The sequence below is a fragment of the Zootoca vivipara genome, chromosome 4, assembly GCF_965207765.1.
Source record: "Zootoca vivipara chromosome 4, rZooViv2.hap1.1, whole genome shotgun sequence".
In the NCBI taxonomy this organism is placed as follows: domain Eukaryota; kingdom Metazoa; phylum Chordata; class Lepidosauria; order Squamata; family Lacertidae; genus Zootoca; species Zootoca vivipara.
In genome coordinates, this window is record NC_142587.1 from 26,101,955 (window position 1) to 26,125,248 (window position 23,294).

The following is a 23,294-nucleotide window of genomic DNA, read 5'->3' on the forward strand; positions in this document are numbered from 1 at the left end:
TCCCCACCAATACGTTTATCCCACTTGCTTCCCTATAGGCCATCAGTGCACAAAGACCCCACCCAGATAACCTGTATGCACAGTGGTATTGAAATGGATATGCCACTCTTCCCAACGACTTTGCATGTTTTAGCCAAGGGAGATGGGGAAGCAGTATGTCCCCAATGCATTGCCTCCCATATCAGAAGCCAGCTCCCATCTTCTCCATCATGCTTCATCTTCCAAGTGAAACCAGCTGCCTTTCCATAGATGTTATGGAATACAGCATGCATGCATTCCTATTCTTTGCGCTACTGCAAAGGCTGAGATGCAATGCAAAGCGATTTGCGCTACACAATATATTTTCATTATTAAAATATTACCTCCGGTAATTGTTTCTCAATGAAGGAAAACTGAAGACAAGAAAGAGGAACGCTTCCACAACCAAAATTTGGCAACTGCGACATATCGGGCCACATCCAGTTCCAGTGGTGCAATAGACTTCCCTGGGTGCAATGAGGCTTCCCGTTTTTTGTTTCGATTTGGAGGAGAAACGGAAGCCCCACTGCTCCCAGGGAACCCTACTGCATGCAACCTGAAGTGATGCATCACCACATATTTTATAATGATGCACAATATATTTTGAAATGCTACATAGACAGAAGACAGGACACAGAAGACAGTTAGGCTAAAGAATCAGATATAATTCAGGACAGACATAAAACTCCATCCAGACAAAAAAAATGCTCCAATGGCATTTTTTCTTGAATTCTACTGAGGGCAGGGTGGGGAGACGGAGACCCCACCCCAGAGTGATTATTAACCCCGGGGGCAGATTAATTGACCCCCCGTTTCACAATTTTAATGTGAAATAATTGTGCAAAAGAAGACGACAAATAGCTACTCGCACTTTGTTGGAATGTATGTTTGTGACATATTCCAACAATATGAGGTCCATCAATAAAACCCAATCATGAATCAAGAAGCAGCTGTTGCAAGTCTGCAAATATTCATTTAAAGTACCGTATATTTCGGACCGTAACACGCACCAGACCATAACACGCACGTAGTTTTTTGAGGAGGAAAACCAGGAAAAAATGTTTTCCTGGTTTTCCTCCTCTAAAAGGCTGGGAGGGGGGGGGGCGCTGGAAAAATCCCTAAAATTATTGGATGTTCAATGGAATTTAAAAGCATCTAGCTTTCGCTACATCATCCCCTTAATTTTAAGCAATATTAATGACCTAAATATTAATGACCTATCAAAACGAGACCTAGTTTAACATTTTATTTGTTTGCACCTTGATAATTCAATTCATCTTTATCAGGATGAAAACTGATGCACATTTCTGGGACAGAATGTTAAATTTCAATTCACAATTTATTTATTCATCTATTCCCCAAGGGAAGGAAATACACTGCAAAGTGACATCTGCTTTGAAGACTGGATATAAGAATAAATGTTGGAATGTACGTTTGTGACATTAATGAAAATCAAACATCCACTTTATTTTCCATGTGTATATGGACAAGCAAATTAGCAGCAAGTGCAAGCCAGGAATTTCTGCAGGCTTATTTGCAAATCTGTCTTTAATTTGAAAGTTATTTCTCATCTTGATTGTGTCTGCTGCTCATGTCAACAGCTGTCATTGCCATCATTCACAGAAACTGAAGGAGCTGTGGCTGGAAAAACAGTGAAAGGTTCTTTTCCCATTAAATTTTTGTATACTTTTAAAAAATAATAAGAAATGATTATCCAGTTTAATTGAAGTATTAATCAGGTGCAACGATAGAAAATGATTAAATATGTGGGTGTAACAGTCCGCATTCCTTAACTGCAAACCTTGTCAGAGTTAAACTTCTAACCCCAGAAATATAATGAAATTTAGCAATTACAGGTAAATCCCACCATTAACTTCTTGCCGGAGTCTATGGAATTACTCTCAGTAGTAAGTGGCTTCTTGCGGGCGCCTTAACCAAAATGGTTTCAGAACTTAAAACTTTAATAACACTTAAAACATTTTGCATTTCAAGCTCTCTCCCAATTCAATCTCTCAGACGACAACCATTCACTCCGTTTAGGAGTCATAAAACATTGCATCTAATTCTCAGCTAGAGATTTAAAAAGCAGACTTGATGTTTATTGTGTTACTCGCGTTTGGGATGGAAATGAGGAAGAAAAAATGTGTGTGTGTGTGTGTGTGTGTGTGTATATATATATATAGTGACTAATAATGGAGCATCCCAAACAGAATTGCTTACGTGTGGATTTTAAATGTGCTTTTTTAAAAAAAACAAAGTCATTAAAATGCCACAGAAAATATTACATCCTCTGACTGATCTACAATGTTTAGAAATGCCTGATTCATTCTCTTGGAACAAATGGAAAGTACTCCCTAGCAACTGCGAGCTACATGCAAATATAAAGAAAATTAACAGGGCTGTGGAAAAGGTGGCTCTGCAACTCAGTGTGTCTACGAGACACTTCCATTCATACACTCATGACCTCAGTCCAACTCCTGCTAGCGACTAAGCGGCTTCAGTTAGGGGTGCTGATCTACGGTAGAAATCGAGAGATGTATCCTGCTAATTCAACAGGTCTCAAATAAGTTTCCTCATTGAAGCAGCAGCACCCCCAAAAATAATACTCTCCCAAATTCAGGAAGGGCCCTCTGAGGTGGCAATTCTTAAAGAGAACAAGGGGCTGCTTCGGGAAGTCGTTTTTGCCTTCCCGAAGCAAAACAAGGCACTGAAGCTGCTGTAATGTTGAATCCTAGGTTCCCTACAAAACTGTCCACAGTCAGGCTGCATCATTCATACAAGAATGAATAAAGAACATGAGTTTCACAAAATATACTGCCCAAAAAAGAGATGCATGGGCATCCCCATATTTGGCTGGAACATTATTTTTAAAATTGCAAATATTTTTCTGCCTAATCGTGCTGAAGATCCTTGGGACAGACAAGCCCAGGTCTTGGTGGGCTACGTTTCACCCCACACTTGAACACACATATTTTTTAAAGAGCTGCAGATTTATTTGCTCCCAAGTCTCAGACGCTGAGAGAAATGGCAGCATCCATTATCGTAAGGTGCAAAAAGCAGCCAACCTAGCATAGCCTGGAGGGAGGGAGGACTGGGCTGGGTAGTCTGGGAGCAGAATGGAGGAAGCCAGCCTCCTCAAAGGGGCTGGGATTGCCTCAATGCTGCTAGACATCATTCAAACACCATTGACTTCTAATGCTCGCTACAACCCATCAAAATATCAAAGGACATGGTGGAATCTTTGAAGCTTTTCTTCTTTACTGAAGCCGAAACCAAACCTATCAGTGGCCAAAAATATCTGTTCAGAGAATAAAATCCTTTAAATAATAAAAATAAAAACACTCTTGAGTGAATTTACCTCTGGACTAGCTCCAGCAATTAACTCATGTCCTTCCCAGGAGAGCTTCATTATAAACTGGTTAACATTAATTTCTTGTGAGGAGGGAATTAATCTCTTAAAAGAAATTTAGATCAAATGTGTTTTAAATTTTGCAAAAATGAGGTTGGTATTCATTTAAATTTTATTAGCAGCGTTCAACAGTAATGCAAGAGATGAAACGCCATGGTGCACCTATAGCAGCAAAACCAGATGCCTCCATCTGCCCCAGCTGCAACAAAACATCTCTGTCCCCTATCTACAGCCACAGCAGGCGCTGTAACTCTCCAACAGTTCAACTTTACCCCCAAAGGCACACTCTTCCATTGTCTCCCAAGACAGACGGATAGTGACAACAATATAAATTATAAATCCTAGTATTTTGAATATACTTTTGCTTTCAATACTATTTCTTCCCTGCTCATCCAGCTACTTTTGAATTCTGGATCACCTCTGCACTTCCCATTTCAGAATGAATGAGAGAGAGAGAGAGAGAGAGAGAGAGAGAGAGAGAGAGAGAGAGAGAGAGAGAGAGAGAGAGAGAGTACATACACACATACACCCTTGGATAGCAGGACTGGAAAAATCTCATGTGCTGAGGGGTTATTAAAAAAACAAGGCAGGATGACTAGAAATTTATGAACTACAAAGTGTCTTGTGTCACATTAAAACAGTAACAAATTTATCATAGCATAAGCTTTCATGGATTAGCTTAAGCATTATCTCAGCTCTGAATAGTGATTGCTCCTAAATACTGTATTTGATAGTAGCTTCTGGGTATTCGAAATCTTTTCAGCCCTGTTGTGACACACTTTCATAAGCAGTTCACCCGTTGGGGATGATGGTCTGGTTCAGAGCCAAGTAGAACTACTAGACAAAGTGGGAGGCAGCCACTAAAGCTACTGCTTTTGCAACAGCTTTCTTCAGAATTCTTCTTTTCGCCATAAGAGGACTGACCAGCTACAACGTGAAAGAATACACACCTAGAATCAATTTCTGCAGAAGAACTTCAGAACATGTGGCAATGTTGATAATTCATATGGGCAAATGTATATGCTTATTCACAGGAGTTCAATATTTATGATTCTACTTAACTTCCACATTTGGTCCAAGCAGTTTATACAGCCAAAACAAACAAACAAACAAACAACAACAACAACAGACTCTCAATGAAGGAAAGTCTTATTTTATATTATTTGCAACTGGCTTGGGATGCATTTCATTTGTTAAACCCATTTTCTTGGTTAAATCCATCTAGGAGAAGGAAAACTCTTGATCCTTAACCTCCACTTCCTTGCAGGTTATCTTCAGGAGAAGAACAGGCTAAGGCAGGGGTCAGCAAAGTTTTTGTGGCTTGGGCAGGTTCATGGTCCTGTACATGCCGCGGTGGGCCAGAGTGTATGTGCGCACACACACACATGCATGTGCAAACACTATTTCTGGCACAGAGGAGACATGCATAGCTTCCCATTGGCTGTAGGAGCTTCCTGCAGCCAATGGGAAGATGGCCAGCGTCGCGGAAGGAGGTGCCCGCTCTGCTCAGCGCCAGTTTAGTGAGGCGCACGGGAGCCAACCAAGCGGGTGGTCCATGGGCTGGTTAAACGACCCCCATGGGCCGCTTGTGGTTGCTGACCCCTGGGCCAAGGAGTAAACCCTACACAAATCCACAGTGTATGGCTTATTGTATCCTCCTTTCAGCAACTCCTGCAGTCCAGCTGGTGCGAAATGTATTGCTTTCTTTTCCTTTGGACCATATCAGCAAGGCTGAGAGGGGGCTCAAGTCATCTGGGCAGCCCAGGACCTCCATACACACTTGCCCAGGCTTGTGCCCCAGTGAGGTCACTTAGGGGCTTCTAATGCAGTGGTTTGACTTTACCCCCGGAGGCACATTCCACTGGCTCTCTAGACCAGTGATGGGCAACCTTTTGAGCTTGGTGTGTCAAAATTTGCCAAAAAACCAAGCATAACTTGGATGGTGTGTCACTTCGAGGAAAAAAACCATCATTTCGCAATATTTATAGTTTAAATAACAAAAATGTATCATTGTTCCCCCTTTAAAAAAAAGGAAAAAGGGGAGGGAAAAATGGTTAAAGTTTTTTTAAAAAATATATTTAAAAAGGGAAAAAAATAAGGCAAAACCCAGAGGTCTTTCCCAGTGGGACTCTGGGCTCAGGCCTTCCTCTAACGGGTCTGCCGCTGGGGAGGTGGGCTCGAGTTGGGCCTGTGCCTCCCTGTGGCCCTCTTCAGCCCACCTCTCCCCTCACTCGGTATGCTTGCGTGGCGGCGGGGCAACAGGGAAGGGGTTTCACCTTACTTGGGTGTCTCTTCTCTCTTCCTGGGATGGTGGCGAGGTGGTGGCGGTGGCAGCAGTGAGGTCGGGGTCAGGGTTATTCTCCCCCCCTCCAAGGGCCCCCTCCTCTCCCTTGAGGCGGGGGCGACGGGGATGGCAATGGAGCGAGCGGACCCCTGTTCTCCTTTGCCTTGTTTTTCCTTCTTTTCTCCCTCCTTTCTGTGGGGGTGGCAGCAGCAGGGCCAGGGCTTCCTTTTTCCTCCTCTGACCTCCGGAGTGCCTCGAAATGAGGTCTTGGCATGCGGCCGCGTGTCACCGAAAATGGCTATGCGTGTCAGTGCTGACACGCGTGTCATAGGTTCGCCATCACTGCTCTAGACGGACAGATGCCTCTCAGTTCTGGCACCATGCAACATAGCAATCTGCCTAGCTGCAAGTATTGAATAAGGATAACCTGATGCCACTATGTACCTTAGACTCCAGAAAGGAGCAATGCAGATGGATGTAGCATTTCTCTCTCCCACTTCCATTTTTTAAGGGTCTTGGATGGGATTTAGGGTGGGAAAGGGCTGAAAAAACGTGGAATCTTCCCAGGGAAAATGTTAAAAGTTTCCGGTCTGTACAAGCCTACACTTAATGACATTCGCAACAGAATGTGCGCTCCTTAAAGCTTTGATTCCAATGGAGTGAAGAATGCCTAGATGTCTGCAATCTGCCCCAGTGAAGCGCAACATTAAGTAATTACTACTGGTCAGTCACGGCAGAAGTTCCTAAAGGAACTTGAGAACAGATGCCATTTCTGCTATCTGTCCAGGGTAAAACATGTCCTGCTTGGAGGTGCCATTCCGCACCACCTTTTGAAGTCAATAATTGGTTAAGAGGTTTGGACCAGAACAGATATCTGTGCTACAGAGAGAGAGGAATGGATGATGTGCTATTGTCAGCCTGCTGTGGAAAATTACTCTGCAGTAGATAGTGGAAGGAAGTCAAGCCACAAAACGTTTTGCCTGCCTGTTAACTTATTGTATAATTATTTACACGCCAATAGGAATTTACAGGAAGCTTACAGCATTAAAAACAACGACGATAGAACATGCTCCTGCTTCATGGAGCTTAGCACCCAACATAAGAAGAAAACATAAGCATCCAACATAAGAAAAGAGAGAAGAGTGGCAAGGGATGTGAACAAATATTTACATCCTTTCCTTGGGATGGAGATTCTGTTTCTTCGATTCCTTAAATATAATGTTGAGCATGATGATCCAAATGGTCTCGCCAATGAGTAAACCTTTAACAAAATCTTTTGTTCCCTCTTACTGCACTTTGCAGAGACCTCTTAAACTCTCTAAGGTTGCGATCCTGCGGTGTGGTTAAATCAACAGGGCATAGCTATGCTTAATTGCAGCCTAAATGCATTTCAGCAGTTTCTGCAAGTAGTGACAGACAACCTTAATCACCCTTTCCTTTTTGATTCCTCCACCCCACCCTTGCTTGAAAAGGAAAGGATGTTGATTCTCAGAAAGTGGGTCAAGTCAGCAATGCATTCACCTGCTCTTGAGTTGTTCAAATTCTGTTGTGAGTGTCAGGTGTGGCCATCAAAAAAAACTGAAGGGCAGACCCACTTCCTTGTGCCCCACCTCTGCCTAATTCCGTTTTTTTCTCAGTGTCTTTAGTCACTCCCATTTCTCAGCTCACAAGAAGCTCAGGAGGACAGAATGCATGTGAGAACTCAATCTGGGGGGTTGTATTTTGGGCTGGGGAGTTAGAAGTTAAGGTAAAGTGGGTGGGTCAGGCACAGGTGTAGCTGGGAGAGAGAGAGAAATAAGCATCGTGGACAAGTCATTAGCAGTTGAGAAAGTTATCGCATTCATCATACTAAAGCAAAGTTAGATGAAACCTGGGGGGGAAATGCTTCAATAAGGGGCAGAGGAGACATGTTGGTGAAAACGGCTGCCTCTGCTGTTCACAGATTTTTTGCAAAGGCTCTTACAGTATAATCCAGCACATGTCTACATGAAATAATGCTTTGCTCTGTTCAGTGGGGCTTACTCTCAGATAAGTGCACACAGGATTGCCACCTTGAGCTCTGCAAATTTGGTCATCCCTGCCCTCGCTAAGATCGTGGGAAAGGGTATGCTAGAGAGAAAGACATGATGCGCGGGGGCGGGGAGGAAACATTCCCTGATCGCATCTTGAGAGCTAAACGGGCTTTTGCTAGAAATAAGCACATCATGATTGCAAAGAAGCTACAATGCACTAGTTTAATGTTATAGGAATGTCTAAAAATAACATTTCCCCCCTTCTTCCCTCCACCCTCAAAGGACTTATTTTCTCAATAGGAAAGAGTTATTGGATTAGTCCAGCAACGTGACGTCAATGAAGACAATAAACCCTCCTGTGGGCCATTTTAAAGATCTTCGAAATGTAGAAAATACGTGGAGCTTCATCCTCTGAGCAAGAGAGAAGGATTCTATTGACAAAGAGAGTTAAGGATTCACTCCTACGCCCATGTACATGGGAGTAAGATTCACTGAACTCAATCGGACTTACCTCTGAGTAGAGAACTATATAGGAGTGCTCTGAAAAAACCTGAAGCATTTACTTGCAAGTTCCATGGATTTTCAACAGAAAAAGTGAAACCGTAACCACTCGACTACACTTCCCTTTGTCATGTCTCTGGCAGCCCCCCTCCCAATACCCACAATCCACATTTTGGGTGGGGGGGGCACATTTGTAGAGGGGAACCTCCCATGATGCAAAACCATGTATAACTGGGTTCTAAATATGAGTGTTTATACACAGAGCAGGCTCTTTTTCTACAGATATGCCACCCCAATCTGTAGGTGGGGGAGAGGGTGGGAAGAACCAACAAGCACAGCCCCGTTATCCCTCTCACACAACTGTTTAAAATCATGTGAACTGCAACTCCCAAATAAAGCAGCAATTACCATCACATCTAGTTCAGCCCTCCCGGATGGGTTTTCTCAAGAAAATAATGTGTGTGTGTGTTTGTGTGTGTGTGTGTTTATGAGGAAAAATACAAGATGCCAGGATTCTGAGATACTACTAGGCAATTTATACAAGTGTCAGAAGCTTGATGCAGCTCTCTTCTCCAGAAAGCAAAATAAGGTATCTTGAACTCCAAATAAATGTACAGTAGAAAACTGCTAGGATACTTATTAATTGGAAATAAATGTTGTTACCATAGTGATTTCTCCACTATTTTGGTCCTGAAAACCTCTTCCTGGTCCAGGTTTACAGTACAGTAGCAATCCCTCATCTTGTTTGGCCCTGGATACGTAGGAAGATTCTTGGCTTCTCCTAAAAAGAAGAAAAAGAAGAAAAGAATTAGGGAAATGTATTGGGAGAAACAACGCATGGTTAAATTTTGGAATTCTTAAAATGTTTTCTCACGTGTGGAAGCTGGGAGGCAATCATCACCTAAAGGAGGTGTTTCTATTGAATATACCCGAGTACTTTTCAGGCTTTTACTCCTATTGAATATACATATAAAATGCCTAGTATTGTGGTTCAGCTATGGTATAACAATGGGGACTTGGATTCGGCCTCTTGTCTAAAACCCCTGAAGAGGTAACAACATTGATAGGAGTGGAGTACAGCAAGGGTCGGCAAGGCTTACTGGGCATGGGCTGGATCACTCCCATGGAAATCCTCCATGGGCTGGACTGGGGCAGCGCGATGCCGGAAATCACGTCTGTGCATGTCCGCGGCACCGGAAATCGCTTCTGCGCATGCCCAGATGCCGAAAATCGCTTCTGCGCAGGCATGATTTTCGGCATCTGGGCATGCGCAAAAGCGATTTCTGGCGCCGCGGACATGCACAGACGCGATTTCCAGCATCTGGGCATGTGCAGAAGCGGTTTTCGGAGCCGCAGAAGAGAGTCACCGCATGGGGACTTGCCGAGTGGGCGGCTCAGTTCGTGGGCTGGTTAAACGGCCTCTGCGGTCCGCTTCCAGCCCATGGGCATTAGGTTGCCTACTCCTGGAGTACAGTAAACCCACAAGTTACGCACTTTTACCTTCCATACATTCAGCTTTACATGCTTGGGAATTAAAAAAATAAAATTTAAAGGAAATGGGCGTTGAGTGGGGGGGGCAGGGAAGACTTTGGCAACTCCACCTACCATTGAACCCAATGGACTTTGACTATATGTGAATTTTGCGCGATCCCCAGAACGTAACCCCTGCGTAAGTACTTATTGTACTCACTTCACACACACACACACACACCCCTCTGACCAGTTCAAACATTATCTAAGGCTCTATTGCGTCCTCTCCCCTTCACAGATGACAAAGCATACAAGAGTGGGAAGAAGTGAGCCTCTTTTTTTCAAGTATGCATGTGGAGATATGCATTGTATTAGGTGCATAGTGAGGCAGGGGTGGCACACACACACACACACACACACACACACACACACACACGGTAAAATCTCATTCTTAAAACTGCGCCAGCTACCACCCTAAACTGTTACTTTTGACAACTGCCAATACTGGGCTATCTGAGCCGACAAAACCACACTCCTTTGCAAGTCTCAGTGCGCACCATCTAGGAGAGGTCCACAGTGCAACTGCTTCTCAAAGCGGCATAAGCCACTCCACAGGAAAAAGTGTAAAAATGTGGATTTGTCCCACGTTTCATAGGGCTGGTGCCATTTTGCCTCCACAAGCACAAGGAGCCATAGAGCAGCAGCTTCCATGTCAGAAAGGGTCCACTCATTGGTTTGGTCCAGTAGAAGTCAGAAGTGTGTTAGAAAACGAATTCAACTTTCCCTTTCACCCCTTAAAACTTGCAAATGGCTTTCTTCCAAGGAGAAGCATTTTCTGCTCCCTTGAGGATTTCCAGAAGGAAGCGCTCTTATGTTTTATTGTGTTTCCTCAGTAGAGAGATTATCATCAGGTGACACACAAACCCCAGAACACTCTCTCTTGATAAGATACCAGGGGATAGCAGTTTGTGAGTCTGGTCTCCAATTGAAACCATCGAGACGGCAGGCATGGATCCACTCTATGCACTACCACCCAGTTTCAACAAAACTGGAGGAAGGAACTGGAGAGAAACCAGCAACAGCAGCCGATAACTACGACAATAGGCCCAAATGGGTCAAGCGATGCTACCTAACCATGTACAGTGGTACCTCTGCTTATGAATAACTCTACTTACGAATCAAAATAAAAAAATTCCTTCAGTAGCACCTTAAAGACCAACTAAGTTTTTATTTAGGTGTGAGCTTTCGTGTGCATGCACACTTCGTCAGATACACTGAATGTCTACTCACGAATGTTTCTACTTACGAAGGGAGCTCCGTCCGCCATCTTGGATGCGGTTTAGATAGGATTTTTTCTACTTACGAATTTTTAGATAGGGTTGCTTCTACTTACGAATTTTTTCTCCCAATGCATTCCTATGGGATTCGACTTACAATTTTTTTCGACTTACAAATGTGCGTTCGGAACGCATTAAATTCGTAAGTAGAGGTACCACTGTACAATATCTGCGGTAGGTAAGGTGGGGAAAATGTATCTGGCTTGAATTTTAATGAGAAACTATCTATCTTGCAATTATTGAGCCAATACCTCCTTATACCATTCCTTTTAGGATCTACCCAAGACTATGTCCTATTTGAGTGTTCTTTTTTTGCTCGCATGTTAGTAAACATATGGGGATGAGCATGGGCATGCTGCCAAGCCCCGCCTCCTCCAGCACATCTCTCTTCCCCAGTCAAGATTTTGGATTGCATGGGGAATTGCCACAAGTAGAGGAGGTTCCCTGCTTCAATGTTTACCCTCAAATTCCAGGAGAGTTGTAACTTGGGATGAGGGTGACACTGACTAGAGCTTGCTCCCCTCTTGCACGGTTGTTTATATCCGAGTAACCCTAATGCCCAAATAGGGCTTGCATTTACTTAACCGTTTTGAGAATATGTTTCCATCCTATTCCCCAAAACATTTGAATGAGTCAATTCAAAAGGTCTATGTCTGGTGAATGCTTTCACACTTTTCATTGCAAGCCTGAAACCAGAACGTTAGTAAAAGAAAGAGATTAACTTTCTAACAAATGAGTGCATAAAAAAGGAAGTACCACGTCATCTTGAAAAACGAGACAGTCTTTTCAGTAATGTGTGGGAATTTGTCAGTTCTTCAGTGAGATATTCTTGAATGCTCAAACTATTTCCAGTTTCCATGGATTATTACAGTGATGCTCTGAAATCCTGGAGACCGCCGCCATTAATAAGACCGTCTTGCCATGCAGTGTGAACTGCATAGATGTTGCGTCAGGCACTCTAGAAAAATTGAAACCAGTGTCCTAGTGTTGGTGAATGCTTTTCACATCGACTTCTCTGCCACAGAACCTGTGTGCACTGTAAAAACAACAACACACCTATGGCAGAGTGGCCCAACTTTTCATACCAAGTGGGGTCGCAAGAGTACTTTGACATGGAACCCACAGGTCGCACATGGCCTTGTTGCATGCTCAGGGGGCAAGGCAAAGATCTGACCCCACCTCTCTGCCCAAAGCCACCTTCCCAAAGCCAGCTGAGGCACCAGTCTTTGCCTTCCAACCCCTTTCCCAAAGTTGGGAAAGCATTGACTAGGTTTTGGGAAAGAGGAAGGAGGACTTTAGGACCCTGTCAGAGACCTCACAATGGAAGAATGGTGTGATATAAAAGCACAATCAATCAATCAATCAATCAATCAATAGACTAAACCCCTGTGACACAACTGCAACACACAAGCAAGTTCCTTACAAGTGAGGGAAAGGAACTCTGCATGTGCTTATAATGTTCTTAAAAGGAAAAGGGACCCCAACCGTTAAGTCCAGTTGTGGATGACTCTGGGGTTGCGGCGCTCATCTCGCTTTAGAGGCCGAGGGAGACGGCATTTGTCTGCAGACAGTCGTGTGGCCAGCATGACTAAGCCGCTTCTGGCGAAACCAGAGCAGCACACGGAAACGCCATTTACCTTCCCGCTGGAGTGGTACCTATTTATCTACTTGCACTTTTTGGGGTGTTTACAAACTGCTAGATTGGCAGGAACTGGGACCGAACAACGGAAGCTCACCCAGTCGCAGGGATTCGAACCGCCACCCGCATCCCACTTAAATGTTCTTATTAAGTCCCAAAATTAGGCGCTGGTGACATCCAGCTCCATTTAAAAGCCTGGGCTCATATCTTATCCTGGGGTGGATGGAGTGTAATTCATGGAGGGGGAAGGCAAAGAATCATAGAATAGATATCCAAGAAGTGAATTTCTCATTATAAATCATTTTTTATGAATAGCGAGCGAGGAGTTGGATTTTTATGTGTGTCATAGGAAGGCATGAAAGACAAACCCCTGTGGGGCGGAAGCCACACACTAAACGTCATAATTTAATCTGCTTCACTACATAACAAGGTGCTGGCAGGCAATGCTCACATTAGGAACAGGTCAGTTGAAAATCTAGGGTTCTGGCTGCCGAATCAGTATGCAGATGGCTTTGTGCATGACCTGATTTAGAAACCTAATACTGCCTGCCTTTCAACAGTTAGAGGCTGTGTGTGTGTGCACATGCATGCATGCATCCATACACACACATTAAGGATTTTTGCTCTATTTAATATCTAGAAATAAACCACCAGAGATAATCACAGTTAAGGAAATGCACTAATTTTAATCACAACTCTTATTAAAATGACACCATTTTAATATGACAGCCATGGGCAGCCGGGGGGGCAGCTGCCCCCCATCAACAAAAATAAATAAAAATACATGGCTAACTGAGGTTCTGCTCCCCTCCAACAAAAGGCCTGTACCCCCTAGGAAAAATCCTGGCTACGCCCATGATCACAGCTGATCGTATTTTGCTTGCAAAGGTACACCTCCTGGAATGTAACAAAAAAGAATTGGGACTGGACAGCATTACATAGGATGTGAACCAAAGCAACATTAAAGCCAACATGCATAGATTTATTTTAAAATGAAGCACATGTGCATTATCTCTTCGTTTTATTTTCTGTGGCAAGCCACAGTGGGTTTTCCTTTCAATTCTGACTTAATGTTTCCTGCATGTGCAGTTGGGAATTGGCCCAAAGGAAGCAAAGGCGGGTATGGGGGTTGGGGTGGGGGTGAACTCTGGGCTGCTCAAGAAGTACAATCGCCTAATGTGACAGCATTGTATTCCTAGTAAATGCAATGAAATATTGCTTCTCGTGGTCTCCTCTAATGGAGCTGCTTTGCTATCCAAGTTCAGACATACATGAACCAGTTAAACAACTTGGCTCCCCAGCACCCTATTTTTAATCTGTCATCGGCATTGCCTGAAAAATTTCATGGGGCTTAAAAACCTCCGCTGTTCTTTCATTTCCACCACCAAGCCAGACCAATAAATATCATTCCAAACTACTCTTTCACAGCTTGTATGCCATTTTAGCATTTCCACTGTTCTTGATATCGACATCTAACAGCATGGAACTGTGATCTCATTTTCTATTTCGGTCAGATGTTCTTGTTAGAAGTTTCACAGCGGTGCTTGGCAGCAGTTATTTAAAAAGTGGGGCGTGTTAATTACACGCATAGCATTAAAGCTTGTGAAAATCTTCTCAGTTCATTTTCTTGCACACAGATAGATACACATATATTAAGCTTTCCTAATCATGCATTATCGTGGTCTCAGCTTGAAGGCTTTTTCTACAGATGCTAATTTCAGTACTTTAAAGCTCTGGGCTGAGTGAGAACATTTCCCCTCTTGTGTTATCTGATTGCCTAGACTAAGATGAGATGGGCATCTCTCACATTTTGCACTACATTAAGATTAGCTGTTATGGATGCTAAAAGATAAGGAGTGCACTTTTATCTGGGAATAAGCCCCACTGGACACAAGAGACTTGGTCTAGTTTACTTTGTTTGATATCTATACCCTATTTTTTTCTATTTAAAAGGGTTGGAGTGCTTTACAACAAAAATACAACAAAAGCAAAACAATTAAAATCACATACAGTGGACGCTCAGGATGCGAATGTGATCCGTGCGGGAAGCACGTTCACAACCCGCAGCGTTCACAACCCGCAGCGCACACATGGGTCGCGATTCGGCACTTCTGCGCATGCACAAAGCGTGATTTAGTGTTTCTGTGCATGCGCGAGTGCTGAAACCCGGAAGTAACCCATTCCGGGACTTTCGGGTTCGGCGCGGTGCGCAACCCGAAATCACACAACCTGAAGTGGCCATATCCCGAGGCATGACTGTAATTGGTTAAAAACAAAAAGCAGAGTATGCTTTAACTAGGTCTCCACAAGAGAGCACACAGAGTTCTGTAAAAAAAAACAATCCTGGTGCCACAACCAAAACAGCCAGGGGAAGAGAGAAACTTGTGCGTATTCACAAGAAAACTGATTTCACTCTGGCATTCTTTATACCAAGCCTATGAATCCAGCAATAGCAAGATTGGTGCCCAATGCTCCCGAAGATCAGAAGTAGCATTTGGGTACCAGGCAACAGATATTCTTAAGCAAGGATACAGACGGTGATGATGATGCTGGAAAGCTTAAGGCTGCAATTGTATACACCAGGTGCAAGTGAACCACAATTTGGATCAGCCCGAGCAAACCAATATCAGGGATTATGGAAGTTGTAGTTCAGCCACATCTTGGAGGGACGAAGGGTCTCCACATCTGATATACACTCCTATCTGGTGTAAGCACCATTTACCGGTAATTCAATAGAGATTACTTCTCAGTACATGCATAGGATTGCGCTGCTAATGACTAATTTGAGCCCACAATAAATGTCATACGCTGTCTTGCCATTTTATGGTTTCTCTGATTTAGCGTATTAACCATGCTGGCGTCCTCTTGAAGTTGGCTGTGCCTTTCCTAATCTGTGGTGTGCATTCTAGCTAAGCTTTTATTATAGTGGTTTTAAATGATCTTCAAGATCCAGAAGAGACTGGATCGTCCCAGCTCTCCCTTCCAACTTCCTTTTAACTAACCTGCTTTTTCCCCCCCTAGAGGTTTCCTCTTTTGGAATTAAATGTGACCATGTTAAAGTTATTTTTAGATGAACGGTTTGAGACAGGAAACTTAAGCGTCTACTAATGCATGCCTAAATTCGACATAGATCCAAACTGCAGGCATTCAACCATTTCTGACTACAGTCCTAGATCCCCAAACTGTCATTTATAAGAGGATGGTGATCAGAAATACAGCAAAGCTGCACGAGAACAAGAATCCAATCTAGTCCAGTATTCTCTTTCTGAGGTATAGGAAAGATAAAAGAACTCAAAATCATGTGATTGCCTTCCTATAACTCTCAGAGGATATCTGCCTCCGAGATGTCAAGCTCCTGTCCCCAAATTCATAAAGCTATCAATTTCAGCACATTGCTTTGAACACTAAAGTGGAACCGGCCCCCTCTCTACACAATGACTTCTTTTTGCCGTCCAATGGCGGTTCCGTATGTACAGGAACCTAAAGTATAAACAAACATCTGAATATCAAATTTGTTGTAAATTATGAAATGCAACGTGATGAAATCTCACTTTAGCAAGAAACCGAATTGCACCATAAAATACTATATGGTACAAATGCTGTTGGAAGGCAGAATAGAATTAATCTGGATATACAGCAGTTTGGGCTAATTTTCATTTAGTACTCTAATAATTTTACCACTTAAGCTGCCCTGCATTCAATAGCCCACTTTCAGAGGAGATAACTGCTTCTCTTTTGATCTCTGCCAATGAACTGCTTTGTCATGGATAAATGAACTACATAATCAGGACAGGCAAAAATCGGACTGTATTGACCCAAATAAGATACTGTATATTTTCTCATAAGTATAGGGCGCTGCCAAAATGCTAAGAGACACCACTCCCATGAACCATTCAAAAGCTGGCAGGCAAGTTCAAAGCCATTCACAACAAAAGAGAACAACTGAAGGACTGAGGTGTTTTGGTTTTAACACAGAATAAAACAAATTCTTATATTTGTGGCTTTGAAATGTACACAACCTTCACAGTGTTTCCCATGGGATAGGTTTATCACAGACAGTCAAACCTCGGAACTCAAACAGCTCCGTTCTTGAACGTTTTGGCTCCTGAACGCCTAAAATCTGGAAGTGCTCCAATTTTCGAACAAAGTCGAACAGCTTCCGAGGCGCGTTTTTCTTTTTCTTTTCCCCATTTACTTTGCAGCCAGCCCATTGATTCTCGGTTTTTGAACGTTTCGGAAGCCGAACAGTCTTCTGGAACGGATTACGTTCAAAAACGGAGGTTCCACTGTACAAGTTTCCTTCCAAATTGGCAGGTTTGGATTGCATAGTATTTGCCAAAATGTTTGGTACCCAACAGGCTACTGCCATTTCAAATTACCAGAATATCTGGAACTAGCTGCAATAGCCTGAATGGGCAGTTCTATGGATCCAGCCTTCAGTAACTAAACAGAAACAAAATGGCGGCATATTTGAAGCAAGTGGAATCAAAGGCTGGCATTTCCCAAAAGTATGGTGGTGGGCTCTCATTTATTTTTACGACAGAGTCTCTATGTCACAATCGCAGTTTATCATGACAGCTGGTTTTAAGTCATTCTTGGGGATATATATGGAAAATTATTTCCCTGTGTCTATGTACCTGGTGCCCAAGTGTGTGTGTTTTGTGCACGGCAAAAAAGCTTCCAAATGGGTCCTGGTGTTATTTCAGAATTAAAAATAAAGCTATTTCTTCCATGAGTAATGGTATTGCACTTAAGGGATGGGATCATGTGTGGGAGGGGCCCTGCGTAACAAGTTTGTACAGGGCCATCTCAAGAATGATGACTGGACTCTAGCTCCTGCAGCAAACACAACTGCTGCAAGAAATATGGGGTCATTATCATTTTATTTAGTTATTTTTAAAGGCACACCTCTAAGAACTTAAATCCCAGCTTCGTTCTGCTTGAATCCAATGTTGGAATGACCTCCTTGCAACAGAAGGTTTTTCAGACATTGGCTAGTGATAGAAGTTGACTAGCCAGTTAGAAACCAGTTTTTTAACCATCCCCACCCACGGAATTCATCCAAAGTAGCCTATACATTTCTGTTTGCATTGTCCACAGGCTGAATGAGAAGAGACAACTAACTGGAGATATTTTTTAACTTCTAATGGTTTCCAGTTTGCTTGTATACACTTGATGAGGACAGTGGTCTGTGTCTGAAGCTCCAATCCTATGCACACTTACTTGTGAGCATGTCCTGTTGAATAATATGGGTCTTCCAAGTAAATATACGTAGGTTATACGTAGACCCACTGCTTTGCTCTTCTATAGTCCTTCCTAGATGTACTATGGCGACAAAAACAACTCAGTAACACTAATATTTATGCTGTATATTAAAGGTAAAGGGATCCCTGACCGTTAGCTCCAGTCGCGGACGACTCTGGGGTTGTGGCGCTCATCTCGCTTTACTGGCCAAGGAAGCTGGCGTACAGCTTCCGGGTCATGTGGCCAGCATGACTAAGCCACTTCTGGCGAACCAGAGCAGCGCACGGAAACGCCGTTTACCTTCCCGCTGGAGCGGTACCTATTTATCTACTTGCCCTTCGTGCTTTCGAACTGCTAGGCTGGCAGGAGCAGGGACCGAGCAACAGGAGCTCACCCTGTCACAGGGATTTGAACCGCCGATCTTCTGATCGGCAAGCCCTAAACTCTGTGGTTTAACCCACAGCGCCACCCGCATCCCAAGATGCTGTATATTAGGAAAGCTTTAAAAATAGTGATATGGAATGAAGGTATATAAAAACATAAAAAGGATATTGTCATGCAAAGAGCAACCAAATCGTGTTCCAAATTCTTACAAATAAGCATAGTTTTTCCTCTGCCGGAAAGCAGCAGTCATAGAAACTCAACACATTCTGTAAATCAAACACCAAATAACACACAGCACGATGCATTTTTAACGCAACATTCCCCCCCAAAGTGACTAATTTGAACTCTGCGAGAGACGAAATATCACATGAGTCTTGATCCGAGAAATGAACTCCAACCAAGACTGATTCATCCTATAGTATATTGAATGTGATGAAAGCCAAATGCTAAGATTGTTTTGCTTCACAAATGTTCATTTATCTCTAAGTGAAACATGAATGTGTTTACTTACTGTTTCCCTCCTTAACTCTTTGTAGTCAGGAAGTAAATTATTTACCACTATGGTTATTAGAACAGAACATTTCAATTCAGATTGGGTGAGTGGGTGTTACTTTTGTTTTTAAAGAGGGGCAAAAGTAAAAATGCATGCATGTAAAGTTTGTGGGGCTGTGTTCCCACGAGAGCGCCTTCTCTGTGGTGGGCCCATGTTGTGGAATGCCCTCCCTTCCAAGGCATGCCTCCCCTCATCACTGTATACATTTCAACCACTAGTCAATAAGCATCTTTCTGCCTAGGACTTTGGGGCACAGAATCTCTCTCTTGATTCCTTTCACTAGCTTTGGTTGCTGTTTGGTACAGTTTAATTGATGTGTTTAGCAGGCATTAAGAAATTTTATGTGTTAACAGACTGCACAGTGAATGGCAAGCTGTAAATGCACAGAAACAAACTGAAGGTCAGCATATAAAGTATTTTTAAAACAAAGCAAAGCAAAAACAATTTTGTTTATCAATTCATCTTTGCTTTGGGCTAAAAGAGGCTTTGGAAGCATGCAGGAGAAATGAAGCATGCAAGTTCTCCTATGGTAGAGGAAACACCTAAACCTGCCATGCCTAGATATAATAGTGAGAGGAGGGTGTTCTCTCTGTGTCGGACTTGGCAGAGGGAGATGTGTAAGCTCAGCACTGGACAGTCAAAACAAGCATACAAGGAGGAAGATCAAATCTTCCCACTGGTTTACAAAGTTTGAAGTCATTCTCAGTGACACTTTAGGAACTGTGGGGGAGGGGGTGAACTCTGGTCTTGAGGTCATCAACACAATATGATATGAAGGCATGGCTAGTTAAATATGCAAAGGACAAACAGCAATTTGGCATAAATAGTATTTAACAAATAATATTTAACAAACTGCAAAAAGTGTATTTATCCCAATTTGTTTGTTCTTTTCAGGTTTGATTTCCTTTCGTTTTGCTTTGCAGTACTTTGGTTACATATGCAAACCAAATTCTTGGCTTGTATCTCTCATCGTTCTGTAAGCGAGTGGTGGTGTTTCTGGATGATACTGAGAATCTGGATCCACTTCAGTTGGGGTTTAACTGGGGGCAGAACTGGCTTTGGTTATCCTGACAGATGTCCTGTATTGGGAGAGTGACAAGGAGAGTGTAACCCTGCTACTCTCAGCAGCTTTTGATCATGGTATCTTGGATCAACTGAGTGGTATTGGTATCAGAGGAACTGTTCTACAGCGGTTCCATTCCTCCCTGTGTGGTTGACCCAATAGAGTAGCATTGGGGGGGAGTAGCTCTTCAACCCCCTGGCACTTGTGCTATGGGGTTCTTTGGGGCAACATTTTGTGCTTTAAAAAAATATCTATATGAAGCTATTTGCACAATGGTCATTAGGAGTTTTGGAGCATGGTGCCATCGGTAAATTGGCAACACGTAGCTCTATTTCCTCCATAACATCTGAATCAGGAGAGGCTGAGCATGCTCTGGACAGGTGCATTTATTTAGTGGTGGACTGGATGAGGGCCAATAAACTGAGTTTGAGCCCTGGGAAGATGGAGGTTTCGTAGGATGGTGTCATTGATTCAATTCCTTTTTTCAAGTCAGAAATTAGAATTAGAAATCCAATTCAGACCGCAAAGGAAATTGTGACATGAAAGTCGATTTTAAATATAAACTTTATATGAATCTGTGGCCCTGTGCAGACATGTTTTAAGAATTTTCTATATTGGTAAATATAGCAAATACATACAAAGGGTGGTATTGAGCTAAATTCTAGTCAAGAGTAGACTCGTGGAGATGAATGAGCATGACTAAGTTATGTCCATTAATTTCAACAGGTCTCTTCTTTGTAAAACATCACTGAATACAACCCATCATGCTTAATCACAATTAGCAAGTTTTGTCCTCATGTTTCCAAAGGGGTGTCCCACGACTGTGAAGGTCAACTGCTTACAATGTGAAAACGGAAATGGCAGTCTTAAAACGAGAATTTCTGAAATTGTATCTAATTTGGCTCGTTCACCACATTTTAGTAGTTCTTCCTGCTACTGTTTTAAAGTTCTTTCTATATATTTCAGAGGCACACAGTGTTGCTTTAATTAACAGTTTAAATGATAGGAGATCCTGGGATAATTGCTTAGCTCCTTTTGCTAGTTCATTGTCTCCTTCAGATATGATAACCTGTATTTTTAAAAGCCTGCACGGCTTAGTATATGCACTGATAAACTGTTTACCTTTTCTAGTGTTCCACAATTAACTAAGTTATCACCTACCTTTCACCATCAGGTCCCAGCATGGGTTGCAACAATATAAATTCAATATTTAAAACAAGTCATGTGGCCTGGTAGTGGATGCAGCAGGCAGCTGGAGTGCTAACTAGGAACAAAACCTCCATGAGGCAGGGTGTGAGTGTGTGTTTGCCTCATGGACATATGGTGACAAGGCATTTAAACACTTTAGTGCATGCATCATACAGACACATAACAGATTGGGACTCGCTAACTCCTGGCTCAGACTAGACTTTGTAGGATAAAAAGGAGGCGGTTAGCCACAATCTCCAAGGCATGTCATAACATTCGGAAGACCAATCACAATGCTGAAACCCTACAATTGTTTCACCACGTCACCACCTCAAGGGATAATCTGGGTCTTCTCCCAAGACAAGAGAATCCCCTGTAGAAAAGGGGAAAGACAGCTTAGTTCTGCCATTCCAGAATGATCCCATTTATTAAGGTTGATCCCCCTTTTAGCAGACCAAAAAAAAAAAGCAAAATGACAGGGATCAATCAAGAGCCTGAAGCTGGTTTTTTTCCCCAGCTGGCTGCCTTTTAGTAGTAGATGGCTTTTTAAATTCTATATGATTGGCATAATATATAACCAGCCACAAAAAAGTAAAAACATTAATACAGTGGTACCTTGGTTCCCAAACAAATCGGCTCCCGAATGCTGCAAACGCAGAAGTGTTCTAGTTGGCGAATGTTTTTTGGAATGTCCGTTTCAGCTGTCGGCATTGTTTCCAGGGCCAATCAGCCAATCAGAAGCCGTGCCTTGGTTTGCGAACATTTTGGAAGTCAAACAGACTTCCAGATTGGATTGAGTTTGAGAACCAAGGTACCACTGTCATCTGATACCCTTGCTTAGATGTACAGGGGCCAACTTGTGCTCTTTTCCAGCTTTGGCAGGTACTCTAAACTAAGGCGTGCACGCACACACACACACACTAACATTAAATAAATAAGTAACCACTGAACAGTAGGAAAAGACAGGACACACTACTGTCGGGAAACAGTCTTACAACCACACAGAAGATCTTGTGACATTTTAAAACCCAACATTCATTAAACAAGACTACATTAAGCAAAAAAGTAAAAGGTATAATTTTTGGCACACAAGTGAATAGCCTCAACTATGAAAAGTGTATAATCCAGGCTGCAACAGAACACATTTATGGCCTGCATGCTCAGAAGAGACTACAATTTAGTTTCTTTTAAAAGGCTTGCTAAAAATAGGATAAGGAATAAATGTCTCTGATCTGGGTGTGTCACACAGAAGAGATAAACCATTAACAAACCAAGAATGTGGTGGCTCTAGTCTGTCATCATATGAAAAATACCCTAGAAGACTGAAGCCCATAATCTGCCCTTCAACATTCTGCAGCAGTAAGGCCTGCAAGCAGAGAGGGAATTCTAAAAATGTCTACACAGTCAGGACAACATGCATCAAGGCTTATATTGGCACCCTGCCTCGCTGCCCAGCAGCACCCTCCCTTCCTCAGCTGGTCTTGGAGGTGGTGTTCAAAGACTGCTGGTTCTGGGCCCACTAACTCTGTGGCAGCTCAGGACTTCATGAAAACCATGGGCTGTCACAACATATCACTGGTCCAAGCACATGTGGCAGGCCACACTGGATTGTTTACCTGGAAGAGGGTAATCTGGAAGTGGGGGGGGGGTATTAACCTTAGTCCCTTATCATGATCAGATCACCTACTGTTGAAAGTCAGCCCTTTAAAAGTTTTCCCCTGGAGGACCAATGATGATGACGACGGTGATTGATTAAAGTTGTATACCATCTTTCATCCAAAGAACATGGTCTGCCGTGGGAAGTTTATTAAAACACTAAAGTGAGATTTATTTACTACAGGATATAGGTATCAACAGTCTCCATAGAAGGAAGAAACAGACGGCACCCTAACAGGCAGGGGTAGTTGAATTTAGGTGCCCCCCCCTCTCATTATTAAAGCGACTGCAGGAGACAGAGATAGGACACAGTTCGTGTATGTGTGCATGTAGCATGATCCAGTAAAAAGGAAATAAAATCCCAATGATTTAATGAATTAAGCAAGTGCCTGAACAGAAATCTTTACTTTTCACTAGACGAGGCTCTGTTTATTTTACACACAAAGTTTGGAGTGGGTGAAACGCCCAACAGATGCTACAGACCTTTCCATACCATGCTGGTCTCAGCTGTGGCTCTGCCTACACAGCAGCAGAAC

The 23,294-nt window shown here is 42.9% G+C and overlaps 1 protein-coding gene across 1 annotated transcript in view; it reads right to left on the minus strand.

Annotated features, from left to right (window-relative positions):
• RASA3 (RAS p21 protein activator 3) overlaps window positions 1-23,294 on the minus strand; it is a 113,024-nt gene that overhangs the window by 63,058 nt on the left and 26,672 nt on the right. Inside the window, exon 2 of the mRNA XM_035114870.3 lies at window positions 8,888-9,005. Coding sequence (XP_034970761.1) covers window positions 8,888-9,005 — 118 coding nt within the window. The remainder of the gene's footprint in view (window positions 1-8,887; window positions 9,006-23,294) is intronic.